Genomic DNA, 13,652 nt, shown 5'->3' on the forward strand with positions numbered 1-13,652 from the left:
TGGATCGGGTCTGTTCAGACCCGATCCACTTCGTTTTTATGTCTTCACGTCTAAGTGGTGGCACCTCTTGTAATTACTTCATGTTTTATTCCTCTTTTTGTTGTAACCTAATTAGGTTTATGTTTTAATAATAGAGATCAAGCATAGTGTGGCTGCATTGGCCGCCGGTTCTCTTACCTTCATTGCCTTCTTCTATTCTCTATTCTCCATCCTCCTTATTTTCAGACGGAGAGACGTGATTCGGTGATGTTTTAGTGAAGATTCTCACACCCATGCCTATGGAGAATCAGCCTGGAAACTTACAAAAGTAGTCAGAAATAACCAAGAGAAAAGGCCTTATACATAGTCCACGAGTTCAGATTTCTCAGCATCATTGTCTGGACTCTGGCATGAAAGTGTTGTTTTATTAGCAGATTCTTTTGAGGATAACTGGAGAAGTTGTACCATTGGATTGAAAGTCTTACATTTACATGTTTTTTATAGTAAACATACATGAATCAGTGAGTTCATTTGGGTCTTTCGTCTTTTTGCAGGCTTTGGGTGATGTTGTACTAAATCATCGATGTGCACAGAAACAAGTAAGATTGTGAAGTTCTGATCCTTGTATGCCTTTTCTTGGAAATTTCTTATATGTTACTATCAACCTTCTGAAACTTTTGTAGATCGTGTATTAGAATGTTGTTTTACATGATTTTTCTTAGTTCACTGCCATGAGACTGTCTGCTGCCAGATGTTACCAGAGAAAAGTTATGGCTTCAGGTTTATTACTTCTTTTTTCTCTATAATATATATATATATATAAATAATGTGTCTAAGTGTCCAATTTTTAAGGTCTCACATATCCAGTACTTACACCCATGTCTGACACTGACACCTGTGTCTGTGTCCATGCAACATACATGAGCACAGTTTCAGATGGTTTGGTATTTGGATTTGGTAGACCTTCTCTAATGCTATTGTTTGGTGATAAGAGTGTCTATATACTATATAGATTTTTTGGCTTTTCTTTGTTGGCAATGACATACATTATTATGTAGACTGAAAAGAGTTTTGGAATTCACACCACTGGTGATTTTGGAAGTTCTCTTAAGTATGAAGAAGGATATCTTGACTGATTTAAGAAAAATTTATTATACATGTTTGGAATTTTGGAAACATTAGTAGTTGTTTCTTTTTTTCTTTGTGTTGGCATACCTTGGCTTGATTATTTTAAAATTTGAACAGAGCCTTGTTTCATGTCTGTTGTATGAAGCAGAGTAGTGGCATCGATAGACTCTTCTATTTTACTTCCATGAAATTTAGGACTTTTTTAGTGATCATGATTGTAATTTTTAATATGTGAATGCAAGATAGTAATTATTTAATGTTCTATGAAATGCTAAATTATTTTGGATATTAACATGGAATATAGTACTAACATTGTGATAAGAGATTTTGATGGTTTGGCTTTTGGGTTTGACAGACATTATCTAATGCTATTATTTGATAAGAGTGTCGACAGATATTCTAGTTTTTCTTTTGTTGGCAATGGCATGCATTCTTGTTCAGATTGTAGATTGTTTTGGAATTTGCCCTATTGGTTGTTTTGTAAGTTCTATTAACTATGAAGAAGGATAACTTGATTGATTTAGAAAAAAATTACAATACATGTTTGAAAGTCGAAACTTTGGAGATATCAGTAATGTTTTTTTTTTCATAAATTGGCTAGATTATTTTGAAGCTTTGAATAGAATCTTGTTTAATATTTATAGTGTTTTTCTTATGTTCTTGTTTTTCTTAACAACCATAAAAGAAGTAAATATGAAAGCATATACAATGTCAAAAGAAAGATATTTGAAGTGCCTTTGATTACCATGAGGAAGGATCTTGTATGGGAGTTTGAGATCCCTCTTGAGAAGCAAAAAAGAAAGGTTCAATGTGGTCGTTTTATGGAGGACATGAGTGGTGGCATTGATGGGTCGAGACTCAAAACATCATCTTGCTGGACTAAAGCGAGAAGTAGAACCATGTAATAAAATGGAAGATGATTGGAAATCACTACTAAAGTTCCAAATGTATATCCTTAATTGGTCAAGATACCATTCTTTATAGTCAAGAAAACTTTCAAAACAACCAATGGTCTAAATTCTAAAACATTCTGTAGTATGCACAATAATGCATGCCATTTTCTGAAAAAAAAAAAGGAACATGTAAAGAGACACCCTTACCAAATAATAGCATTAGAGAATGCCTGCCAAACCCAAGCCCCAAACCATCTGGATTTCTAATCACAATTTTAATACTAGATTCCTTGTTAGAAACCAAAATAATGAGACATTTTATAGAAGACTAAGTAATTACTTTCTTGCGTTCAAGTGTTGAAGATTGCAATCATGTTCATGAAAGTTAACTTGAATTCTGCAGGACTGAAAGAGAAAAGCCTATTAATGCCATCACTCATGCTTAAAATTTCAAAATAATCTAGCCGACTTATTGAAAAGAAAAATCACTACTAATATTTCCGAAGTTCCAATCATGTACACTAGGTTTAGGATAGATTGCTCAAGATATCATTCTTTGTAGGTAAGAAGACTTCTAAACCAACCAATAGTCTAAATTCCACGATGCTTTGTAATCTCAATAATGATTCATTCTATTGGCAATAAAGAAAAACCGAAACATATATGTTGACACTCTTATCAAATACACCAATCCTAAAATCCAATCCTTCTAAATCTGTGATCATGATGTTAATACCAGATTCCATGTTAAAAATGAAAATGCAGTGATATTTTATAGAAGATTAAATAATTAATATCTTGCATTCACACGTTAAAGATTACATTCATGTGCACTAAAGATGACAGAAATTTCATATGATTTAAAAGAAAGAGCAAAAGTTGCAGCAGCAAATAAAAGCAACAGATCATTGTAGCATGTTGCCCCCTACCATCCGTGTGCAAGGATCAACACCCTCCCCCTCCCCCTATATATATACATATATATATATATATATATATATAGGTATATATAGGGGGGAGAGAGAGAGAGAGAGAGAGATGCTGGAGAAAAGCTGAGGGATGCCAAAAAAATGAAGGGATGCTGGAGAAGAAAAGTAACAGAGAGATGACGGAAATATGAGAGGGAGGGGGAGAGAAACAGCAGAAAAGAGAGGGATGCTGAAAAAGATAGATGAGAGAGCGAGAGAGAACAGGAAAATCAGATAGAGAGGGAGTTAGGAAAAGAGGATAGCCAAAGAAAAAATTGGGGAATAGTGAAATAGGTAAGAAAAGAGAACATAACTATTTCCGCCAATGCAGTCGTTGGAACCAATGTTTTGAAACTCATCTCGAGTCTCTCAACTCCGCCCCCTTCTGGGTCAACCTAGTAGAGGATTTTTTTTTAAAAAAAAGTCAAAACTTGGTATGACTCAGGAGAAACTAGGTTTGACTTGGTGCAATCTAGTAATGGACTTTGTATTTTAATAATTACTTACTGCTTTATTTTTGACATAAATTTTCTAACTTATTGGAACATAATAATTTATAATAAATTATTAAATTATTAAATTTTTATGTTGCAAATGAAAAGTTAAAGTTGATTAAGCTTAACTTTGAGTATGGTTATTCATTTAATTCAGTTTTTAGAGAATTAGACAACTTTTGGACTTTTAGTTTTACATATTATACACATGTAGGGTTTGTTAACTATTTGATAGTTTGAATACTTTGAATATATTGATTCTAATGTTCTTTTTTTCTGAGTTATTTTTCTTTGATATATTGATTGTCATTACTTAGTTTTGAAGTGTACAACTGTAGAGTTACAGCAGCAGCTTGGTTGTTTGATTTCTTGTTACAACATGAGTAAATCTAACTTAGTTGTTGTTTTACTTGATGTTAGGTCGATTTATTTCTGAGTTATATATGTAATGAAGTCACTTACAGCCTTTTTATTTAAATGACAAGTTATGCATGTTTTTATTTCAAAATCAATAATTAGCAAAACCCAGTCTAAGTCACTAAGTTGACCCTCTCAAGAATGGACGAGTCGAGTCCCAATCACTGGGTTTAAAACATTGACTGGAACCACCATTTCCACTGGTTCAATTGCTGGAAACTGCTCGACGGATGAAAAAAGCAGTGTTTCTCCAATGGCCGGACCCTCACCGTAGATGAAGACAAATGAGAATAGAAAAACTCTGATGGTTTTCATAGTGTGTGTGTGTGTGTGTGTCTATAAATGCCAAATTACCACAAAGCCTTAACTTTGTTTCTTTTAGGACGGTGCCAAATGGAGCTAACTCACAACATTCCAAGTCAGCCAGGGTGCACTTGAAAACTGGCCTAGTTTTTTTCAGAAAAAAGTAAACACCGTCCGAGTCTTCCATGACCCATGACTCGGCCAAGTCAAGCGAGTATTGGTCGAGTATGACTTGGCCGAGTCTTGCAGAGTTCAAGTCAAAAATTTGTTCCCCATACTGGTTGACGCAATAGGAGCCTGAATCAAGCCAACTGCATTATGCATAACATCTTGTATAATGGCTATGTAATTCTTTTGTTCCTCTTTTAATTGTTTTCTTTCGAGGTAAATTGGACAACCCATGTCTTGAATCAAAATGAGGTGCTACAACCCTTGAATTCAGCTACTCCTAGTAATGTGCCAAGAATTGGCTGGTCATGGTACCAGTAAGCAAGTCTGATATCTCGGAATCCTGCATTCCAGTATGGAGGTGATTATTTTTCCCTTATTCTTCCTTGGTGTAGACCAAAGAAAGAATTTTTAGCCTTGGGAGAAACTCCATGACCGAGAATTTTCTTGCACTCACGTGGAATGCAGTCCACACTGGTTCAGATCCAATGGTCATTAAAGACTGAGGAGCATGCATTAAACAGAGTTTTAAGCCAAATGAAATATGGCATATCTTTGTCACCTTCCTGTTATTATTATTTTTTTTCAGCATTCAGCAGGCATCTAGAATTAGCTTGATTTGGAATACACAGACTGATGAGATATATAAGGGCTGATTCTGTTTCAAATTTGATTGCTTATCAAAATTTGTAGAGGAAGAAATGAGCCTTAAATCTGAGTCGAGGTAAACAATGAACAGTCACTATGAGGAAAAGGCGAGATTATAACTGAATCTAAGATAAAAAAAAAAACAAATCAAACCTAACATAGCAGTTTGATTGGAAGAGATAAAGCAGGTTTTTGAGCCAGGACACACGAAACTAAATTCAGATTTTGAATTTAAATTTCAGGTGATGGAGAAGAGATCATAAATATCTCAAGAGTTTAGGTTTTGGGAAACAATCTTAAGGCTTAACTTTGGATGAAGAGTGAAAGTTTGATCCAACTACCTAACATTGCAGTTTCCCGCAACAGAGTGTAGGAGCCAGTAGATTTCTATAGGAAACTAGGAAAAAGATGGACAAAGTGATTCTAGGTAGATCTCCACGAAGGAAAAGTCAGAAATTTAGAGAAGGAAGCTGTTGGGAGAGAAAGAGAATAGAATTTTAGAGGAAGAAACTTAGGAAAGAAATTTCTTCTTGATCCAGAGAACAGATGTAGATTGTTTTCGTGCATACCTGAGGAAACAGTCCTAAATCCAATCAATGCTCTGAATGTTAGATTTTTTGTATTTCAGTCACCACAACCAGTCTCTGCAAGAAGAATAAGAGAAGAAACCAGAAAGAGGCACTGAATGATCATGATTCTTAAGCAATGGCACGTGAACCAATCTACTTCGTTATATATTTCTCATTAGTACAACAAGTGACCAAAATACCCTGACAACATTGAACATCATATATTAATATTCAATGCTAAAGCACCCAATAAAAATACGTGGGTCTGAAACACAATAAGTCTTGGATCTGATACAGACACAAGACACAACCAGGCATACATCTCAACAGGATTATGTTGGTATGGTTTATTGTCTTGTTTTGATGTTTATGTGTGGGGTTTTGGGTCCAAACAGAAAAGAGAACCATGCTGGAAGCTAAAAATTTGAGAAGCTATTTTTTTGCATCATTTTTTTTTGGGTGTTAGTATCTGGATATGTTTTCCTGCTAGTCAACTATATTTGTTTATAACTTTATCCCTGTGTGACATCGGTACATGAAGACTGGCCGGTCTACCAGTGTCCATACAGAAGTTTTTAGACACCAGTATGCCGGACCAACTGGGATAATTTTGGTTTGAGTCTGGGTTAGGCCAGTTCGATGATCTTTTTATGATAAAAAATGTTTTCAACTTTAATTTAGTGATGATTATATATATGTGAATTATTGCTTAACCTGCAAATTATGTTCTTTGATGCATTATCTCTGATTTTATGAGTTATTTTTTTTCAATTTTATGGATAATTATATATATATATATATATATATATATATATATATATATATATATATATATATATATATATATATATATATATATATATATATATAACTTGGTGTAGTTAAGCAATTTTCAAGATTTGTCTAACCTTAATAGTTAATAAGTGATCTTCAGTATTAATAACCATTCAAGAAAATTCCAATTACCATTAAACCTTGACCCTTCCTGGAGAAGATGGCCCTGACTGTAGATGGCAGATGGCTACAGCCGGCTAGACGGCTGACTCTACAAAGACGCCTGAGTACGTTAACCGTCTCACGGTCCGCACCCACTCCTTAAGGCGGAGTTGGTGTTTTCTGCCTTCTCGGGAAAGCCTCAAGTTCTGGGTGAGCCTATTGATAGGAGACTACCTAGCTTGGTTCAGGGAGCACTTGTAGGGTGAAAGATTTGATTGTTGCCTTATGTTACAGCCTAAATGCTGAATTATTGACCATACTTGTTTGGATGGGTGTTCACCCCAAAGCGTTCCCGGACCCGCATGCATACATCAATTGCAATTGTCCATCAAACCTTGATGTCCTTAGAAAACCAAAAGCTTTGAATGCTTCGCTTTGGCTTCTCTTTAGTCATCACATCATGAGCACTGAAAAGCGAGTGCTTTGTGCAATCACGTCACTTCACGAGCAAAGCTCTCTTAATAAGAGAGGGCTTTGCTTATATATATGTGTGTGTGCGCGCTCTCCCATGTGTACCAAATCGGGCCCTATACCCATGTTTATAGATGTGTACATGTATGAGAATGTGTACTTCTATATACCTTGCTGCACCTTGTACCTGCTTTTTTTCGAATTTTCCATCTCTAAACTCAAAAGGCTGGACCTATATTTACACACACGTGACTTAGGTTTATCCTGCTTTATGAGGAAAAGGATACTGTCCTAATGCTTCATTGAAACTGTGAGCTGACAGGAACTGACTTGGTGTATTGACAAATTTTAAAAATTGTCATAATTGATGTTGCAAATTTCTTTGTTCCTCTTTTCTCCTACTATTTTTTAATTGCCCCATATTATTGGCTGATTCCAGAATCCGAATGGAGTTTGGAATATATTTGGTGGAAAGCTTGCATGGGGCCCAGAGGCTATTGTTTGTGATGATCCAAATTTCCAAGGCCGTGGAAATCCTTCAAGTGGTATGCTCACTAAATAGCATCTTTCATATTATTGCTCAAACCTGCTCACATTCACAGGAATTATGGTAGCCAACTTTTACCATGTCTTTGAATGTCACTACTTCATGATTGCTCAAGTTCAAAGCTTTTTGTTAGGGGTAAAATCCTTCCATGTCAAGCAAGATTGTATTGGGAGTTAACATGTCCTTGCTCTATTCCAGTTCTAGTGGCCAGCCCATCCAGCTGTTTGATCAGTATCCTTATCCATGTCAGGTAGATATACAATCAGTTACAAGTTATACAGTGTGTGTGTGTGTGTGTGTATATATATATATAGAGAGAGAGAGAGAGAGGAATTCAAATAATCAAATAATCTGGCTACATCGATTCCGATTGGGTAGGAGATCTCAATAATTGACATTCAACTACAAGATTCTATATATTTTCAGGTCAATTCCTGATATCGTGGAGATGTGAAAAGCAGACGAAGTTGTCCTTATCATCAACTAAAGCTGTATATAAAGCTATGGCATGAATCATGGTGAAGATTGTTTAGCTAGGGCAGCTAATGCATGACATGGGAGTTGATTTCACTGGACCATTATGTTGTAATAATAAAAGTGATATCTACATTGCTCGTGATCACACTTTTGATGAAAGAACAAAACATGTAAATGCCATTATGTTAGAGAAGAGTATCTTGGTGGGACTATTGATATTCCATATGTTACTTTAGAATTTCAACTGACTGAGTTCTTCACTAAGGCATTATGTTCACATAGATTCAATTTTCTACTTGACAATATTTCAGTTATGTTACCGTAAGTTTGAGGGAGGCTGTTAAAATTGTAGTGGCATTATACATGCTAAGTTTATTTTAATTATATATGCATGTATGGCTATTTAGTTTGGTATCTGCATATATATGTATATACATTAAGTATGTCTAGTATATAGGTTTTGATGTAAATACTTTTGTATGTCTTTTTGTATCTTTCATTTGCATTTTTCTTTTTTTCGGTTTTAGTCAATTTTGGTCTTGGACCAAAGTCAAACTAGCTATTAGAGGACTCCAACAGCTCTAAATATAGCCTATGGATGACCTTCGACAGCTAGAACATTCGGTCTTTTATATATGTAGGGGATTCATTCCTTCTCATAATTTTTTATTTTTCTTCCTTGTAACTCCTCGAGTGAAATAGTAATTCATTTCTTCAAACTTGAGTTGTGTGATCTAGAGTTTATGCCCTCCTTTAACCCACCCCTTTGTAGGTATCTTCAAGTCTTGTGACTTGGAGAATTTATTTTATTTCAAGTAAAATCACAAGCCTAACCTTGTACCTTGGAGTAGTAGAAAACAAAAGGCAATTGCTAGATCAAGTACAAAAGCAGAATATAGAGTAATGCCATGGTTGCTGCTACTGCAGAGACTACTTGGATTAGGCATTTATTTGAGTTATAAAATCTGTGGGAAAGTGTCTACTGCTATGCGATAATTAGAGTGCCATCAGACTTCTTTTAACCCTATTCAGCATAGCAAGACTAAATGCATTGAGATTGATCAGCACTTCATCAGACGAAAGATTGAAGATAAGGAAAATGAACCTTGTCTTGTCCGCTCGAATGATTAGATTGTTGATTTATTTACGAAGGGGCTTATGAAGCACAGGTTTTGGTTTCTTACAGGCAAGTTGCCCATGGTTCAAGACCATGTACAACTTGAGGGGGGACTGTTAAGACATATATTATTATTGGTATTGTATCAGGGTCCATTATCGACCCACTAGCTGATGTTATTTGTCATAGGTGTGTATTGTTTCTGTATCTTTTTGTAAGTACCTAATATAGTTAAGGGTATTATTGTAATGATCAATATTAGGGTGTCACCCTGTTTTATTAATATCATTCCCACAAGCCGAGATCTATCCAAGACATGTGGGTTTGCAACTTTATTCTCCTTCTCTCTCTTCCTGCTGTGACTATTTTCTGGAGTTTCTAACATTAATTGTGTAACAAGTTGTCAAAGTTGTATTACCCTAAAATGATGCCGACATATTATGTTAAAGTATAATTAAGAAGATCAAGATGTCTATCTCTATCCTATAAACCAATTCTGTAGGCAGTATGGGTGTTATATCTTTTGAGCAGTCTCATGTTCCAGTAGAACATGTTCATTTCGATCACTACACGCCGACATCATAAATGTGCAAGACCATGATGCATAATTTGTATAATCTAATTTTATAGAAGTCCCATATAAATAAGGGTTAGCAAATTGTTAGGATATAGATGTAAGTACACATATATCTTTCAGGTTTATATACATACCTATATGTAATATGATAATTCTGTATATAGGACTTTTTGTAGATTTTACCTTTGTATTTCTTTTATTTTCATCCTCTATTCCTTTGTAAGAGTTGTTGGAGTCCCTAACGGCTACAATTCTAGCTGTTGAGTCCTCCAACAGCTCTTCACTGTCTTATGTAAAGCCCTTGTAACATATTCTTAAATGAGGCTGTTTTACAGCCCTTGTTCTTTACTTAATAAAGTTTCTTTTCAGCCATATGATTCTTTCTTGGGCTTTGATGCCCACTTGAGCTGGTCGTTGTTTGGTACAGTGTTGTGACGCACTGTGTGGACCTTAGTGCCAGTATTGTGAATGCCGTTTTGACTTGTTCATTGTGCCTTAGAGCACTGGTAGCTGTGAGGATCCTTTTGAGAAGTATAGATTTGTATCTATACTTGAAGATTAGATGTGGTCCTTGAAGGATTCCTCAAGATCCTGGTATTTCTAAAACAAATCTGTTGTATTCACCAATAATTTTGACCTTCTGTTCACTGCTTTGATCCTGAGAACCTGCCATGATTTTCCAAAACTGCACCTAAACTCAATTCAACTAGTTTCACAACTTACTCCCAACTTCATCAACAATTCAGGTAATATCCAAAATCCAAACTAGAATAGAGGAGATCAGGAATAAAATGAATCAGATTCAGATGTCCACATCAGATGACTTGCAGGTCAATGAAGAAAAAAGGAAACCTGTATATTGCATATTTATAACAAATGGCATGTGTGACTGCATTCCCAACTTCGTCTTGCCTAAACACCTTCCACTGGTTAATAATATAAAGAACAACTTATTATGAATCAGCTACTCAGTATGCAGCATTTAATATCAGATGACAGGTCTGATTAAGATCAATAATCAAACTCTGTAGAACTTCAGAACTTTCAACTTCACACATATCTAATGTTGAAGGATTGTAAACACTCTGATACCATGTTGTAATAGACAATAGGAAGAAGAGGAAAAAGGAAATGGGAGGGAGAAAAGAACAATCTGATTGCCATTAACCCTATTCCCAGGGTAAACAGGGATTAGTTCAGAAAATTTCATTCAAGTCCATAATATTTTAAAAAAGACAAACAAACTTGAGACAGTTATCAGATTTTCTATCTATCCTCGACTTTATGAATGTTTCTTTGAACAATCTCAATATTGGCATTGCTCATTTTTTGGATAATTAGATATGCAAATGCCCTTGAGAACAGAAGAGGTGAATATTTGAAAGCAACTTGCAAAATGCTGCACCAATGCCCCTGTACAGCATTCTAAGCATGAAAATTTATAAGATAATTGTGTACTCAATGCTCATGTGTTTTATGTGAGGTATACTATAGTTTCTTTATTTTTTTGTATTCATGCTTTCTTGTAGAAATGGTCTAACCCTTTTCTTCTCCCACATTTGGTGCAGGTGATATCTTTCATGCAGCTCCTAATATTGATCATTCACAGGAATTTGTACGCAAGGATATAAAGGTCTGGTTAAATTGGCTTCGGAATGATATTGGCTTTGATGGATGGCGCCTTGATTTTGTAAGGTGGATCAGATTTTATATTAATTATTCTTCACTTTCAATTTCGGTGGTTTAGTCCTGCTGATATTCACGGTATTGTTCATTTGCAATGTTTCAAACTTTCAATGGGTATAGGGACATGTGGTTACATAATGCAGAATGTTCATAATCCGGATTTGTATGTAAAGAAGCAAAACATTAGTTAGCAATGCGTTGTTTGCAGGGGATTTTCTGGTCATTATGTGAAAGAGTATATTGAAGCTTCAAACCCTGCATTTGCTATCGGGGAATACTGGGACAGCTTGTCTTATGAAGGTGGAAACCTTTGCTACAATCAAGGTAGTCTTCTTCTTTTTCTTTTTTTTTTCTTTTTTTTTAAAATATCTCGGAGAGAGTTTTAATAATATTATTATCATATCTATGTTTCCAATTTTGTGCTTTCGAAGAACTTAATGCACCAGATTTTGTGTTATTCTAACTTATGCTCTAATAGCTGTTCATCAACCATCATTTTGATTGCTGAAAATTCTGTCATTATTGTAGCTTAAAAAGCTGACATAAATTTATAATAAGACATTCAAGTGTTTTCCATATGACTGCCGTGTCAACATTGTTAACTTGTATTATGCTATTCTTTTATTTGTTCGTATCGCTTCATAACTGCCTGTAGGTTGTTGGGCTTTAGTAGATTTAAAATTTTTATGCTTAGATATTTAAAAGGGCATATAGTCTAGAAAAAGAAAGGGGATTGACTGTTGCTAAAAGATTTTCAATACCTGAAAATGTTATTGACACCATAGTAAGTCAATATTGAAATCTATATCACTGGGTGCTCCTAAATGGCTGCCGCACCCCTGTCGCATCCATGTAGATGTTGGTGTTGGTGCTGGTGCTTCTCTGACACAGCACATCCAGTTCAGTTAGCCGAACTGGGCCAAAGCTAACCAATTTAAAACTGCACATAACTAAACTATCTAATATAAAAAGTTTATATGTAAATATAAATAAATAAGGCCACTAAACAGTTAAATGACTATGTAACAAATGATTTATATACATATATATGTACACATATATATACATCCTCACCACACCCGCACCTCTCTCCCATTTGACATAGATTGAAATACAAAGGCAGAAGAGGGTAAACCAAAAATATTATAAGGGAAAAAGCACCTTATCAATAGGCAAGTTAGTCCTGAGGCAACTCCTCCTATTGTTAGAGTAGCTTCTTTCAAATATGGTTGTAGAGCTTTGGTTAGTTGAGCCAGCGAAAAACCTCTAATAGATCCAATTGCATCACAACTTTCAGCTGCAGTTGCCGTTTTTTCAAACCTTTTCAGCTTTGGACGCCTTGGTATTATGTGTCCAAGTTGTTGGTGATCAAAGCAAATAATGTTTCTGTTGGATTCTTCATAGTTCTTGCTAAATATGGAGGTTTATTAGGCTTGATGTTGTTTCCATGCTTAGATACAGCAAGCCACTTTTAGTTCTCTCCTTGTTAGTCTATTTCTATGTCACATGGGTGGGTATGGGTGCGGAGCAAGTTCAAAAATCACAAGTTCAAAAATCACGGGTACAGAGATACAGCCATACATATGTATTTATATGTATATTTATTTGTGTAGTAATAAGATTTTAGCTAAATAAACACATAAATTCATTGCTTATATTCATAAAAATGTATTATCGAACAAAAAATACTAAAATATATGCAAAAGGTACAAAAATTACTAAAATATACCCAAAAAAAATTAAGGCTGTTGTATCCAGGCCTGCACCCATACCAGCACCTGTTCGTCATGAGTATTTAGCCTTTTTAGCTATACCCATGTTTCATAGGTCTATTTTCTTCCATAACCAATTCAGCAAGAGCTTCATTAATAGTTGGAAGTTGGAACACTTGGCTAATGAATCATTGTTAATTTTCGGTGGAATTGTTTTTCTCAGGAAAATTTTGGGAAAAATCTTGACAAATATTTAAAATATAAAAAATCCTAAAAGTTAAAGAAAAAAAATGAGGCACTAATAAAAAAGTGAAAAAATCATCTAAAATTCGCTAGAAAATCTCAAGAAAATTTTGAGATATTAATTTTTGTCAAGATTTTCAAGATCTCGCAAGATTTTCCCAGTATCTTCATTTTATTTATTTTTCTCATAAATATCACGAGATTTTTTGAAAATCTCGCAATATCTGTAACAATGCTATGAACAAGTGATGTCTTGACTATGTCAAATTCAGGCCTTTATCCCATGATAAATTGATAAAACTTATCCTCTTGAAGTTGC

The 13,652-nt window shown here is 34.9% G+C and overlaps 1 protein-coding gene across 1 annotated transcript in view; it reads left to right on the forward strand.

Moving 5' to 3' along the window:
- The window catches only part of LOC116257469 (uncharacterized), a 51,813-nt gene that overhangs the window by 20,173 nt on the left and 17,988 nt on the right, over positions 1–13,652 (forward strand). Inside the window, exons 8-11 of the mRNA XM_031634252.2 lie at positions 534–578; positions 7,414–7,519; positions 11,261–11,387; positions 11,587–11,702. Of these exons, the coding sequence (XP_031490112.1) occupies positions 534–578; positions 7,414–7,519; positions 11,261–11,387; positions 11,587–11,702 (394 nt within the window). The remainder of the gene's footprint in view (positions 1–533; positions 579–7,413; positions 7,520–11,260; positions 11,388–11,586; positions 11,703–13,652) is intronic.

This window comes from Nymphaea colorata, chromosome 7, assembly GCF_008831285.2.
Source record: "Nymphaea colorata isolate Beijing-Zhang1983 chromosome 7, ASM883128v2, whole genome shotgun sequence".
Classification (NCBI taxonomy): Eukaryota; Viridiplantae; Streptophyta; class Magnoliopsida; order Nymphaeales; family Nymphaeaceae; genus Nymphaea; species Nymphaea colorata.